At 35.7% G+C, this 14,377-nt stretch overlaps 1 protein-coding gene across 1 annotated transcript in view; it reads left to right on the forward strand.

The window, feature by feature from the left end:
• lyrm4b (LYR motif containing 4) overlaps window positions 1–14,377 on the forward strand; it is a 60,017-nt gene that overhangs the window by 7,508 nt on the left and 38,132 nt on the right. Inside the window, exon 2 of the mRNA XM_039690659.2 lies at window positions 4,241–4,361. Coding sequence (XP_039546593.2) covers window positions 4,241–4,361 — 121 coding nt within the window. The remainder of the gene's footprint in view (window positions 1–4,240; window positions 4,362–14,377) is intronic.

Consider the following 14,377-nt stretch of genomic DNA (forward strand, 5'->3'; position numbering starts at 1 on the left):
TTGATTTGAACATTTGCTTTCCATGCAAACAAAAGTGTCTGAATGTTATTTTTAAAGGCCTATGATCATGCCAATCTTTTGTTTTGGCAATGCTAGGCATCATAACCTTCACAGAAAAGGAAACCATGCATTGCAATAAGCTCTTAAAATGAGTCCAAAGAGCCCAAAGTCTAAATGTACTAGTTCACCCAAAATTTGCATTTTAAAAATCTATTTTCTGTGCTTGGAGTATCAAGCTGTTAGCTTAGCAAAATGCTAAGTTGAGACTTGAGTGAAATCAGCTAGCAGTTTCAGTGAAAATGCCAAATATAAAAGACCCAGCCCAGCAAAAAAAAAAAAATCTTTAACGTGCACCTCAAGGTCATTTAGAAATCTTAAATCTTAAAATTTAGTTTTTCTGGAGAATCGGACAGAAATGTCCATGTGAAGCTACGTTTATGTGAAGCTTGACTAACATTACATGTGGAGAGGTCGACCGATTGATCGGTTTTGCCACGATAACTGACTGTTGGAACAACATATCCGCAAATATCCATACCGATATTTCGGCTGTCATCATACAGAACGAGAGCGGCCTCTAGAGGCCAAATGAAAACTATCACTAACGCCTCGTGAAGTTTGTTTTGACTGAGCGGGACACATACACATTAAAGGCACGCTATGCAAGAATTGTACCCTTAATATAACAGCTTCAAAGTCATTTCAGTGGTAAACAAACTCATAGAAAAAGCAAAGGAAATGCGGTCGGTAGAGACTAGGAAAAGGAAAAGAGAATGAGCCGCTCTGCTCAAGCCGTAAATACATGCATCGATCCGCAAGTTTTGTTTGATTTCTTAAAGGAGTAGTTCACTTTTAAAAAAAATGTTTGCTGATAATTTACTCACCCCCATGTCATCCAAGATGTCCATGTCTTTCTTTCTTCAGTCGAAAAGAAATGAAGATGAAAACATTCCAGGATTTTTCTCCATATAATGGACTTCGATGGGAACCAAACGGTTCAAGGTCCAAAAGACAGTTTCAGTGCAAACTGTTCAAAGGGCTTTGAACGCTTCCAGACGATGAATAAGGGTCTTATCAAGCGAAACGATCACTCATTTAAAAAAATAAAAAATAAAAAATGGTCGCCTTGGTCTCTTCTGTGACGCACGTTCGTGACTCTCCTGTTCGAACTCGTTTATCAAAATGAACAAATCTTTTTTCATGTTATTTGGTTCATTCAACGAACGAATTCACTCGGAAAAAAAGATTTGTTTCGTTTTCAAAGATTCGATGTTTTTTTTTTTTTTTAATTAACTACTCGTCTAGAGGGAGATCTTTTGCCAAGTGTTTCAGAGGTTACGGGTTCGAAGTTTTTTTCTCTCCCATCAAAACTGAATATGTTCATCAGTGGTTACAGTCTATATCAAGCAGGGACACGTTTTTGTGCATTTTATTTTGTGATGAATAGAGAGTCTCCGCATCTGCGCGTCCGAGTGAAGACTGCGCGAGCCACAAGAGACACTATGTATCCACAACATTGATATCAGCGGACATGAGCGCTCAGCTTGAGTTCAAAAACTAAACTAACTAACAAAAAGCCTAAGTATCTTATTTAATGCAATAAATGCGCACTGCAAGATGTGTACCTTAAAATAACAGGATCACAGGGGTATCAGGCTGTGAGTGCAGAGACCAGTCTATGGCAGACGCTCTGCGTGGAGAAGTAAGTTCTCCACAGTGACTCTAGTGGGCGCCATTTGACAAAAACGGAATTCCTGCACAGTGTGCCTTTAAAAACAGACAATGAAGCAGTATGTATACAATACACTACCGTACTTGTTTTCATATCATTATAAATAAATTTGGTAGCTTCGCACATCTTTTCTTCGCAAATGGTGACATTTCTACGAAAAAATATTGCATTGCTTCTTCGCGTTTCGTTGCATCCCTTTCAAAGTGAATTGTCTAGTGAGTGGTGCTAAAAGCGCGTCAAGAAAAGCCCAACATATGGAGCATGTTATGTGATGAAAAAATCTAAATGTATTAGTTCACAAATCATGCACTGTATGGTAAAAGTATTTTTAGGTCGTAACATTGTATTGTGTGAGATATTACAAATTAAGGTATTTATTAATCAATATGCTTCTCCTGTAATCATAACTCGTTTTCATCTACAAAAAGTGTATTTTATGGCTACTTCAACGTGTTTCATAAGGTGTAGCTTATTTTATTCCACATGTGAGCCCATATTGAGTAATAATGTGTTGTATCAGAAAGTGTATAGATTTATTTATACACGTTTTACTTGTGTTGTGTGTGGTTTTGACCTCAGATTTGTCTCAGTTATTACACACGAGCCTGTTGAAAGGCACATGATGTGTGCTTCAAAGCCGGCTGCTCATTTCTGACTCCTTTGAAGTGTTTGTCACTGTGATATTTCTAAAGATGACTCGCTCTTTATAGCAACTGCCCCTTTTCCTTCGCAAGAAACAATTTTGCATCTGTCATCTGTTGTTTTTTTTTAGTGTATGATCTAAGATTTTTTAGCTTCCACGTGAGTGTGCTTCTCAGTCTGTCTCTTTCTCTGTGGGTTTCTCCCATTATTTGCAAATTTTCGTTCACCTCTCGGCCTTTCCCTTCCTCATCCCATGAAACGGTGGGAGGCTTGGATTTGGCTGTCAGAGCGTGTTGGTTGGTGGTTCCTCGGGTGCCAGGCGAAACTTTGATCTTGGCGTGGCACTGAGGCCTTCGTTTGAATCACACGGCTCGTGTTTCCAGATGAAAAGGCTGGAGATGCCTCACACTCTCCAGAAGTGCACCTTACAGCTTAGTAATGGCTCCAGCATTATTAGCATGTGGCACACACAGCACCGGCGCTAATGAACTCTGTCATCCGAAAGAAATGTGACTGAGTTTGTCTCTACCGTCAGCGACGCTGTTTGGTGTGAAGAGCTCATTGCATCCTTGTCAGTCAGATCTCATTTCTTAAAGGGATAGTTCACCCAAAAATGAAAATTACTCTCCCTCATGTCATGTCGTTCCAAACCCGTAAGACTGAAGATCTTTTGGATGAAATTTGAGATGTTTCTGTTCCTCCAGCTACACAACTACCACTTTGATGAACTTTCAAAAACTTCATAAAGAGATTGTAAAACTAATCTAGGGCTGTGAAACGATGAATCGCGATTAATCGCATCCAAATTAAATGTTTGTGTTTATATAATATATGTGTGTGTAGTGTGTATAATTATTTTTTATATAAATACACATATGCATGTATTTAAGAAAAAATGTCGTATTAATATATAAAATATTTATATTTATGTATAATATTAATTTTGTATAAATATATATAAAGTATATACATGCAAATATTTCTTAATTATATACATGCATGTGTGTGTGTATTTATATATACAATATATATATGAAGAGTTCAGATGCAAAAGCCTCTAAATGCCATTTGAAATTTTCTTCTTTAATGATGATTTTTTTTATCAAACTTGTATATTTAAGTTCAGTAATTTCACTTAAATGACAATTAATAGGTAATTATCATTGCCATTTAAGTGAAATTACTGAACTTAAATATACAAGCTTGATAAAAATGATCATTTTAGAAGGAAATTTCAAATGACACTTAGAGGCTTTTGCATCTGAACTCTTCATATATATATATATATATATATATATATATATATATATACAAAACCTTGCAGTGGTTCTTGTGATCTTTCAATTTTGGAATAAAGTCTATGTCCAGATTTCATGTTTGAAATCCACGTTTTGCTAACAACTTTTCCCACAATAGATTTTACAACATGTTCAAGTTGGTCACAGATATGTGTGGTCTTGATCAACAGAAAGCTGCTTGCTTGGAAAGAGACTTCTGTGTGCCTGTGGCGACATTTCTACACAATAATATTGCGTTGCACTGTGTTATGCTGCACGTTTCATTGCTTTGAAAGGAAACAATGAAACATGTTGTTGACTGTATTTCAGCAGTTCGGACATCACATGCCTTGTGAGTAGAGCTAAAACGCTAATGCTGTATCATGTTTGAAATAGCGTAGCACCCAACTGATAGTGTTAACAAAAACTCAAGCGTGAGGCAACCATGAGCTCAAGTCTTTGTTGTATTGATTGTAATGGGACTTTTACACAAGTTTTTTTGCCTTGAAATTTTGCAGAAATTTGGACCCCACAATTTTACATGAGGTAGCACACGTTAAAAGCCGAGTGATCTGTTTTGTTTCTGTAGGACGTACGCTCTGCGGAGGGTGCGAGATGCGTTCAGGGAGAACCGGACCGTGGGAGATCCGAAAGCTGTGGAGGAGCTTCTGAAGAAGGCCCGGGACAGTCTGGCCATCGTTCAGAGACAGGTACTGCTCCACATAGATTGTGTAATCTGTGGAGAGCTTGTTGAGAAATAACAACAGCATTTTGTACAAGCTTCTCTCGTTTTATCTTGCTGTGCCTGTTTTTGTTGTTCAGCCTCCAATACATACAATTATTTATTTACATTTATTCATTTAGCTGACGATTCATTCTTTTATCCAAAGTGACTTACAATTGCTAAATATGTCAGAGGTCACATGCCTCTGGAGCAACTAGGGGTTAAGTGTCTTGCTCAGGGACACATTGGTGTCTCACAGTGGATTGGAACCCGGGTCTCTCACACCAAAGGCATGTGTCCCATCCACTGCGCCACGAGGTGATAGTTCACGCCTCGCATGAACTATACATACAGTTTATACAGTACATTTAAAATAAAATTGTTTTACATGAAATGAAGGTGGCTGAGAGTGAGATTGCTTCTATTTCTATTCTATTTAATAATGTTTTTGTACTACAAATTATATTTTCAGAACAATGTGAATAAGATGTTCTCATGAGTTCATATGATCAATTAATTTACTTGTTTTATTGGTGATCTAGAAATAGTTGTGAAATGTGAAATATTTTTATTTTGTTATAATGTTTCTTTCTTTCTTTCTTTTTTTATTTTTTATTTTTCTAAATCATGTCATCTAAATTCCTGGCAATCATATAATCATAAATTATTAAGTTTGCAGTGAATGTGATTTTTTTTTTTTCATTTTGAAAGAAGATTTTTAGAAAACAAATATATATTAATATATTTCCAAGTGTAATTTATTCCTGTGATCAAAGCTGAATTTTCAGCATCATTACTCCAGTCTTCAGTGTCACATGATCCTTCAGAAATCACTCTAATATGAGGATCTGATGCTCAAGAAACATTTCTGATTATTATCAGTGTTGATAATAGAGTTCAACCTTGATAATAATAGAGTTTAACCTTGATAATAATAGAGTTTAATGTTGATAATAAGAGTTCAATGTTGATAATAATAGAGTTCAATGTGTTTATAATAATAGTTCAATTTTGATAAAAATAGAGTTCAATGTTGATAATAATAGAGTTCAATGTTTATAATTATAGAGTTCAATGTTGATAATAATAGTTCAATTTTGATAATAATAGAGTTCAATGTTGATAATAATAGAGTTCAATGTGTTGATAATAATAGTTCAATTTTGATGATAATAATAGAGTTCAATGTTGATAATAATAGTTTAACCTTGATAATAATAGAGTTCAATGTTGATAATAATAATAGAGTTCAATGTTGATAATAATAGAGTTCAATGTGTTGATAATAATAGTGTTCAATGTTGATGATAATAGAGTTCAATGTTGATAATAATAGAGTTCAGTGTTTATAATAATAGAGTTTAATGTGTTGATAATAATAGTTAAATTTTGATGATAATAATAGAGTTAAATGTTGATAATAATAGAGTTCAATGTTGATAATTATAGAGTTCAATGTTGATAATATTAGTTAAATTTTGAGTATAATAGAGTTCAATGTTGATAATAATAGAGTTCAATGTTGATAATAATAGAGTTCAATGTTGATAATAATATATTTCAATGTTGATAATAATAGAGTTCAATGTTGATAATAGAGTTCAATGTTGATAATAATAGATTTCAATGTTGATAATAATAGAGTTCAATGTTGATAATAATATATTTCAATGTTGATTATAATAGAGTTCAATGTTGATAATAGAGTTCAATGTTGATAATAATAGAGTTCAATGTTGATAATAATAGAGTTCAATGTTGATAATAATAGAGTTCAATGTTGATAATAGATTTCAATGTTGATAATAATAGAGTTCAATGTTGATAATAATAGAGTTCAATGTTGATAATAATATAGTTCAATGTTGATAATAATAGAGTTCAATGTTGATAATAGAGTTCAATGTTGATAATAATATATTTCAATGTTGATAATAATTGAGTTCATGTTGATAATAGAGTTCAATGTTGATAATAATAGAGTCCAATGTTGATAATAATAGAGTTCAATGTTGTTAATAATAGAGTTCAATGTTGATAATAATAGAGCTCAATGTTGATAATAATAGAGTTCAATGTTGTTAATAATAGAGTTCAATGTTGATAATAATAGAGTTCAATGTTGATAATAATAGAGTTCAATGTTGATAATAATAGAGCTCAATGTTGATAATAATAGAGTTCAATGTTGTTAATAATAGAGCTCAATGTTGATAATAATAGAGTTCAATGTTGATAATAATAGAGTTCAATGTTGATAATAATAGAGCTCAATGTTGATAATAATAGAGTTCAATGTTGTTAATAATATAGTTCAATGTCTTGATAATAATAGAGCTCAATGTTGATAATAATTGAGTTCAATGTTGATAATAATGGAGTTCAATGTTGATAATAATAGAGTTCAATGTTGATAATAATAGAGTTCAATGTTGATAATAGAGTGCTGCTTCATATTTTTTTGGAAAGTAATACTTTTTTCAGGAAAGAACAACTTTTATTCTGAATATATATATTTTTTGTAACAATATAAATCCATTTATTGTCACTTTTTATTAATGTAATGCATCCTTGCCGAATAAAATAATAATAAATAAAAAAATCTTATAGTGAGCCCAAACTTTTGAACGATATTGTGTTAATATATGTAGTTTTTATTTTTTATTTATTTATTTTAAAGATAACAGCAGTCAAGATTATAAGACAGGAAAACTAATGCATTTCCTCTGTACTGCCGTGACCTCGCATGAACTAGCGTCGCAAGATTTCTCAGTTCCATGTTGAAAAATGAATCATTGGAAGTGTGTATGGACTCTAGTTAAATTTAATTGTGTTTTAGAAAGACTCTTGAACATGAACATGTTCCTAATAATTCAATCTAACAAATTCAGCCACACTTTTCATTGCAGTTGTCCTTCTATCTCCTAGTGAGGTATGCAGAAAGGCCTATGCATTATCATGCTGTTTAATTTAAAGTCCATCCTCTTGAGTTAAAAGAACAGCCTCATTTTCGCTCTGCTGGAGTCCTTAATGAAGGAGCTGTGGACTTCATCTTGTGTCTCTATTATTCCCTATATCCTCCTGAGAGCTGGAGGAGGTCGTCTCCAGATGCATGTATATATGAAAACCTGCTCGGCCTCCACCTGTCCGCACACACACACACCACTAATGACCCATCATGCCTCGCTGTCACGCACTTTTTGTTCCCAGAGTTCCACTCCAATCCGGGGCAAATCCGGCCCATTGCGGTAGGGTAGAAGTTTTGTTGGCTATTTTAAAAGGTTCTTTGTATTTTTCTCATTATTTTTGGCTTAATTCCTCAAAAATTGGTTGAAGTCATTTTGAAGTCATTATCCGTGCCTTTCCGAATAAGGTATTCAGCTTCGGGCACATCCCTACTAAAAAACATATATTTTTCTCTTGAAAATAGAAAAAAGTACACATCTCAGAACTTCACAAAAAAAGGGTCAAAGAAAGAATAGGAGGTACTGGGATAATTTGTTTCTTGTCTTGCACCAAAGACGGTGAGCTTTTCTTTGAGAGGGAATCAAAGTACAGCCTTAGAGATCAGTCCATCATGCTGTCTGCATTAAGAGCTTCTGTCACCCTGACACTCTCAGCATGGGAATCAATGAAGTTAAACTTCCTGGGGAGTTAAAACAAATCTTCAATGGAAGTTGTAGAGTCAGGCGCTGAGGAGCTGGTTTACCTCTATTTTGAAATGCAAGTAGCTTTGACTAAGGCCTGAAACATGCTCTATATAAGGGCTTTTAGCAATGCAAGCTTAATTTCAAGCTTTTCTGAACTTCCAAAATCTCACTGTACAAGTTATTTAAAGTTAAACTGCTGTTGATATAATACTGCATCGGCTTTTTAACAGGCGTTTGCAACGTAACTCTGTCGCCCCCTTGATTACTAAGGTTTGTTACTGCTATACTGTCGCAAGAACACAAGTGAGGTCCAAAGTTAGAGACTTGAACAATCTGTTGAAATAAACATTTAAAAAACTTGCATAAAAGAGATATGTAAAATCAATACGAACTGTTTATGATTAAATAAGTGAATTTATGACTTGCTGATATTACATTTTAATTACAAATGCCATTGCTGATTTATATATACATATATATGAGTGTCTAATTACCATTATGCTTTATTTGTTTTTGATTACAACTACAAAGAAATAATAATTGGTTAAATTATTATTATTATTATTATTGCTGTTGTTGTTGTTGTTGTAAACAATGACAGTTGTAACAATAATAATAATTGTTGTTGTATTTATTTTATTGTTATTATTTAATATAATATTCAGGCAGATTTGTTCTTGAACTTCCCAAAGGGTTAACACAAGATCTTCAGTGAAAAATGAAAACATAAAGCAATATATTTTATTAACTGTCAAACTGCACATTTTAAAAGTTACTCCAAAAGTTGAGTGAATATTCAAACAATAGATTAAATGATAGACTTTATTTATGAAAGACTTTATTATACTTGATTGTGATATGTCATTCATGGAAATGGTTGTTTGGTTTCTGATCATTCAAAGCAGAGTAGACCAATTACAACAGACTGGGCCATCTGACCAATCAGAGTAGAGTAGACCAATCACAACAGACTGGGCCATCTGACCAATCAGAGTAGAGTAGACCAATGACAACAGACTGGGCCATCTGACCAATCATAGAAGAGTAGACCAATCACAAAAGACTGGGTCTGACCAATCACAACAGACTGGGCCATCTGACCAATCAGAGCTAAGTAGACCAATGACAACAGACTGGGCCATCTGACCAATCATAGAAGAGTAGACCAATCACAAAAGACTGGGTCTGACCAATCACAACAGACTGGGCCATCTGACCAATCAGAGCTAAGTAGACCAATCACAAAAGACTGGGTCTGACCAATCACAACAGACTGGGCCATCTGACCAATCAGAGTAGAGTAGACCAATCACAACAGACTGGGTTATCAGACCAATCAGAGCTGAGTAGACCAATGACAACAGACTGGGTCACCTGACCAATCTAAGCAGAGTAGACCAATCACAACAGACTGGGCTATCTGACCAATCAGAGCAGAGTAGACCAATCACAACAGACTGGGCCATCTGACCAATCAGAGCAGGCTCTCAGAAAGGCGGAGTTTAGAGAGACTGAATCCTTTATCAAACCGTTTCAGACACTGAGAGAAAAGAGCTGATGCCCAATGTAGATTATTAGTAAATGAAAGTGTTATTTGACCTTTGATGCATGTAATCCTATTGTACAAGATCTTAAAAACAAAATTAGGAACCTTTAAAATAAAATTACACAGGCACTTTAAACCCTAAAACCGCTAAATAAGGGCATTTCCACTAGTGGCCCCAGACTGTATGTACAACGAGACTGTCAGGCGTTCACAGATGCGTCTGTGTTCCTGTATAGAGTGTGTTTCTGGTGTAAGTGATGTGTCGGTGGTGTTTTGCATGTTTGTGGAGGTGTCTTCTGCATATCTCCCCCAGTGACACTATAAGCAGTGCAACAGTGATCCAGAGCTCTGTTGACTCAGACACATCACAGCATACGGGATACAGACCCACAGCTCTCTGTTACACACACACATAATGTCCCGGTGTGTGTCGTGACACCAGCAGCATGCGTCCCACCCTCTACACACACCCACACCACAGACTGGCGCGGGCTTATGTCTCCAGCTCTTCTGTAAGTGTGTGTTTGAGGAGAGGTGGATCTCCTCCAATCAGTGAGTCACTCTTCCAGTCTTGCCCCACTCAGATGCTCTTTTGTGAGGGTTTTCTGTACCGTTCTCAATCCTCGTTCTTTTTTTAGATGGCATACCTACTTTTTATATGGTTTTTCCTATAAGATCAAAGGAACAAAACATGTTTCCATTAGATTGTTATGCTAATATATATTTATTAGAGGAAATTGGAAGTTATTTTACAGTAGAGACGTGCTGTGCTGTATGATCGCCCCCTATCTGTAGACAGCATTGATGAACTGGAAGATAAAAACATTTAAATGTTATTTAACTGTTATTTAAATAACAGTTAAATGTAATTGAAATATTTAAATTAGTTTAAATGTTATATTATTTACTATTATAGATTCAAAGTGTACTTTATTTTTTTTTTTCAGATTTATTTATTTATTTATTTATTTATTTTTTAGAAATTAATTCAAGGAAGCATTAAATGGATAAAAGTGACAAAGACATTTATAATGTCAATGTTAAAGATTTCTGTTCTTTTGAAATTTGTATTCATCCCAGAATCCTCCAGTAATAATGCTGAAAATTCAGCTTTGATCACACGAATAAATTCAATTTTATAATATATTAAAACAGAAAACAGTTATTTTAAATTGTAATAATATTTCACAATATTGCCGTTTTTACTTTTTCTTTTTGATCAAAGAGAAACGATTCATTTCAAAATGTGCAATCATTTATTAATTATGAATTTAAAGCTTTCTTTGAGCTTGTTAAACACTTACTGTAAAATTCTTCTATACACGGCAAAGTGTTACTGATCATTTTAAGTAGCTAATTTTATGTAACCACATGTTAACCATATGCACAATCACAAATGTAATGTTTAAAAAACTGTATATCGTTCCATTCGTGTGAGCAGAAACATTTGTTTGTCCATAATGCCTTGCTAATGTTTCTACAAATACATTTTAAAGTTCAGAATTCTAATGCATTTGACATAACTCTGTGTCTTGTCTATTTTCCTCTTAACTTAAAAACAAAAAATCCATTTACCACCCGTTCATTTGCTCAATCTAATTGATCATTTGCTGTTTGTGAGCAACACTGTCTTCAACAGACAAAAACAAGCAGTTAGCAGTAACTAAACTCATTCTTCATTGTATTCCTGGGACAGATATTGGTCTGAGATTAGCTAAAGCGAGTGTCTTTCTCGGCTGCTTTCCGGCGCTAAACGGTGGATTCTCTTGTGATGGTGTATTGTTGGCTATAACTCAGGCTGTTGAATGTAAAGCAGAGCTGGGCCTCGCTGTGTGTGTGTGTGAGACGCCTGACTAGATTAATTCAGGGCTTTCCCATCTTAACCTCCATCCTCCCTCCGGTCACTGTGGAATAACGGCTATATATTTACCAGCACCAACACGAGTCTGACTTTATAGTGGTGTGTGTAAATTTCACCATGGAGAGGACAGGACATCCTATAAACAACAAGAGTGACGTGTGTGTGTGTGTGTGTGTGTGTGTGTGTGGTCTCTCTTTTGTCCTCTGCTCTACCTCTGGTTTAGTGTTTTAAATTGGAACATGGAACCGCCATTGTAGACAGTTTGAACTACACAATGTGAAATTCACATGCAGAAACATTAGCCAATCAGGCCTACCCTGTGCCGCTCACATACTCTGTAGCCAATCAGAGCTGAGGTTATTTACTAGAGCCTGACCGATAAAGGATTTTTCCGATACCGATACAAATATTTGTTGGTTTTAAAATCCGATATTCCGATATATCGGCCGATATTATTATTATTATTATTATTATTTTTATTTCAGAAACGTGCAACAAAATATTGACAGATTTCCCTAACATTAGTTATTTGTAGTTATTTATGAGTTTTAACTAAAATAATATGATATTTGCACAATGATAGTCACAATTTTTTTCATGATTATTTGAGTTAAGAGAAATGATGGGGATGTTCTTTAATTGTTATTCAAGCAATGTATGTCTCGTATACCAACTCACCAAGAACACACTTCACCAATTATCTCACTCGTGGATAACTGGTTCTCTCTGCCCGACTCTGGCTGGATCAGCAGGTTGTAGGATGTGTGGCGCGTTATACACGAGTGTTGCTAACAGGGACGGTGTGGAGTGCCCTCTGGTGGACAAGCTATACAACTCCAACACTCATGACATGGTTGAAGCGTGATTCGTCCGTTTTTATTTTATTTTTGAAATATTCATTTATCGGCCATTATAACTGCCGATACCGATATTTTAGAAAATGCCTAATATCGGCCGATAATATCGCTCTGCCGATATATCGGTCTGGCTCTATTATTTACACAGAGAATCTGTAAAATTCTAAACAGCCATTGTTCTACTACTATAGTCTCTGGTCGCACTACATTCGCCATTTTGTCATTATCATGTGACCTTCACTGCCATTGACAAATACTCTCCCTTGGCCTCATGGGATAGTAAAGTGTCCACAGAGTCTATTGTATGAACGCTTCAGAAGTAGTAGGTTATCCTGGTGCTTTTTGCTGACTGATTTAGGATTACTGTGATTTCATACTCTTTTCCCTTTGTGTTTCGCTTATAGGCATTGGGGAATTATGTGATTTTGAATTGCGGTTGTGGTGCAAGTTTGAATCTGGCTTGCAACATTTCCTGATTGAAACACAACCCCCTCACTATTTTGTCCTCTCTCTACCACATATTGGCATTATTATATAGTATACATAAGTGTACTAGGTCCCTTTTTAAAATTATACACAAACTAAATGATTTAAGTATATGATAATGCAGTCCATATTAGTATGCAAGACACGCTTGTCTATACAGTGTAAAATAATCAACACAATAGTGTCATGGTTTCATTTTCTATCAGTGCACCACAGCTGTGAGAAATCTTTCCTGAAGAGACACAAACGACGTGACTGCTAAATTCTCTTGAGAGATAGTGTCAACACAGTAAAGCTGTTGCTTTCTGCTCATTAATGGTTTTGACATGACATAATTAATGTTGGTCTCCATTTTAACATAGTGATGAGCAGACCTGAATGATTTAGAGATTACATTCGCTTCACAATCCAGTCTGGAACTAAAGTAAACCAGATGCGTTAACTAATGGCGCTTTTCCATTACCAGTACCAGCTCGACTCGACCCGCATTTCACTCCGTTTTCCATTGCCGACAGTACCGCCACAAATAGTACCAGTAGCATCAGTCACCAATGCGGCTCTTGAGGCCAGGGCAGTTAGGTTTACCCGTACAGCTCTTACTAGCTGGCCCTTGTTACACTCACCCCCCTAAACCTCACTTCCACCCGTGTCACGGCACCAATATAACCTTTCCGGTAGGCCTGGGCAAAAAATCGATTAAATGAATTAATTCGAATTTTTTGTTAGGGGCGATTTAAAAAAAAAAAGTAAATCGAGTTTTTGTGTAATGTCAGATTTTTGGCTCCCCGGAGTTTCACTCACGTAGCAGTATGGTAAGCGACAACAACGTCATAGCACACACGAAACGGCAACAGCATAAAGCAAGCGACAACATGGCTACTGGTGAGATTGGGAAGTTTGTTCCTTAGCATAGTGTGAACTAGAGTTTATTCTGCCCAAGTAGATCGGGCCGGTATTTCCGTCACTATCCGATCGGGACGGGCCCTTGAGAGACGTGCACTGCCAACGCAATAGAGTGCGGCGCGGGACTAGATCTGATGGCCGTGCGCGGGGAAGGCGGTAATGCATTCACTCGGTGTGTGTGGTTTGCGGGAGAATAAAACGATTCGTGGGACTCCCGTAAACTAGAAATATCTATGAATAAAACATATAAAAAGTAATAGATTTGTATTCATCCGTTGCATCAAGAACAACTAAAACAAAATAGAAACGATTTACAGGCCAGAGTTTCTATTTATAACATGTTTGCCGTGTTGAGCGATGTTCTTGAACGCAATGCCCAATCAGAAACATTTAAGATAGACTCAAAACACACTTTTTGTTCAGTGCTGAATTCTGTTTGCTGGCAAATCCTCTAATTATAACAATTTTCCTTAGAAAATTTCGTAAAAATCATTAAAAAAAAATCGTAAATCGAATTAAAAAGAATAAAATCAGAGGTTTTATTTTTAGGCCATATCGCCCAGCCCAACTTTCCGTTTGCTCACCTGCTCCGAGGGGGATTAGACCTGACGTTTCCAGCTTGGAAAGTGGGCACGCTAACAAGAACTCTAAAGACCGTGGCCTCTAGTGCGCCTCTTGAGGCCAGGGGAGTGAGGTTTA

The sequence above is a fragment of the Pimephales promelas genome, chromosome 22 (genome assembly GCF_988280905.1).
Source record: "Pimephales promelas chromosome 22, fPimPro1.hap1.1, whole genome shotgun sequence".
Taxonomy (NCBI): domain Eukaryota; kingdom Metazoa; phylum Chordata; class Actinopteri; order Cypriniformes; family Leuciscidae; genus Pimephales; species Pimephales promelas.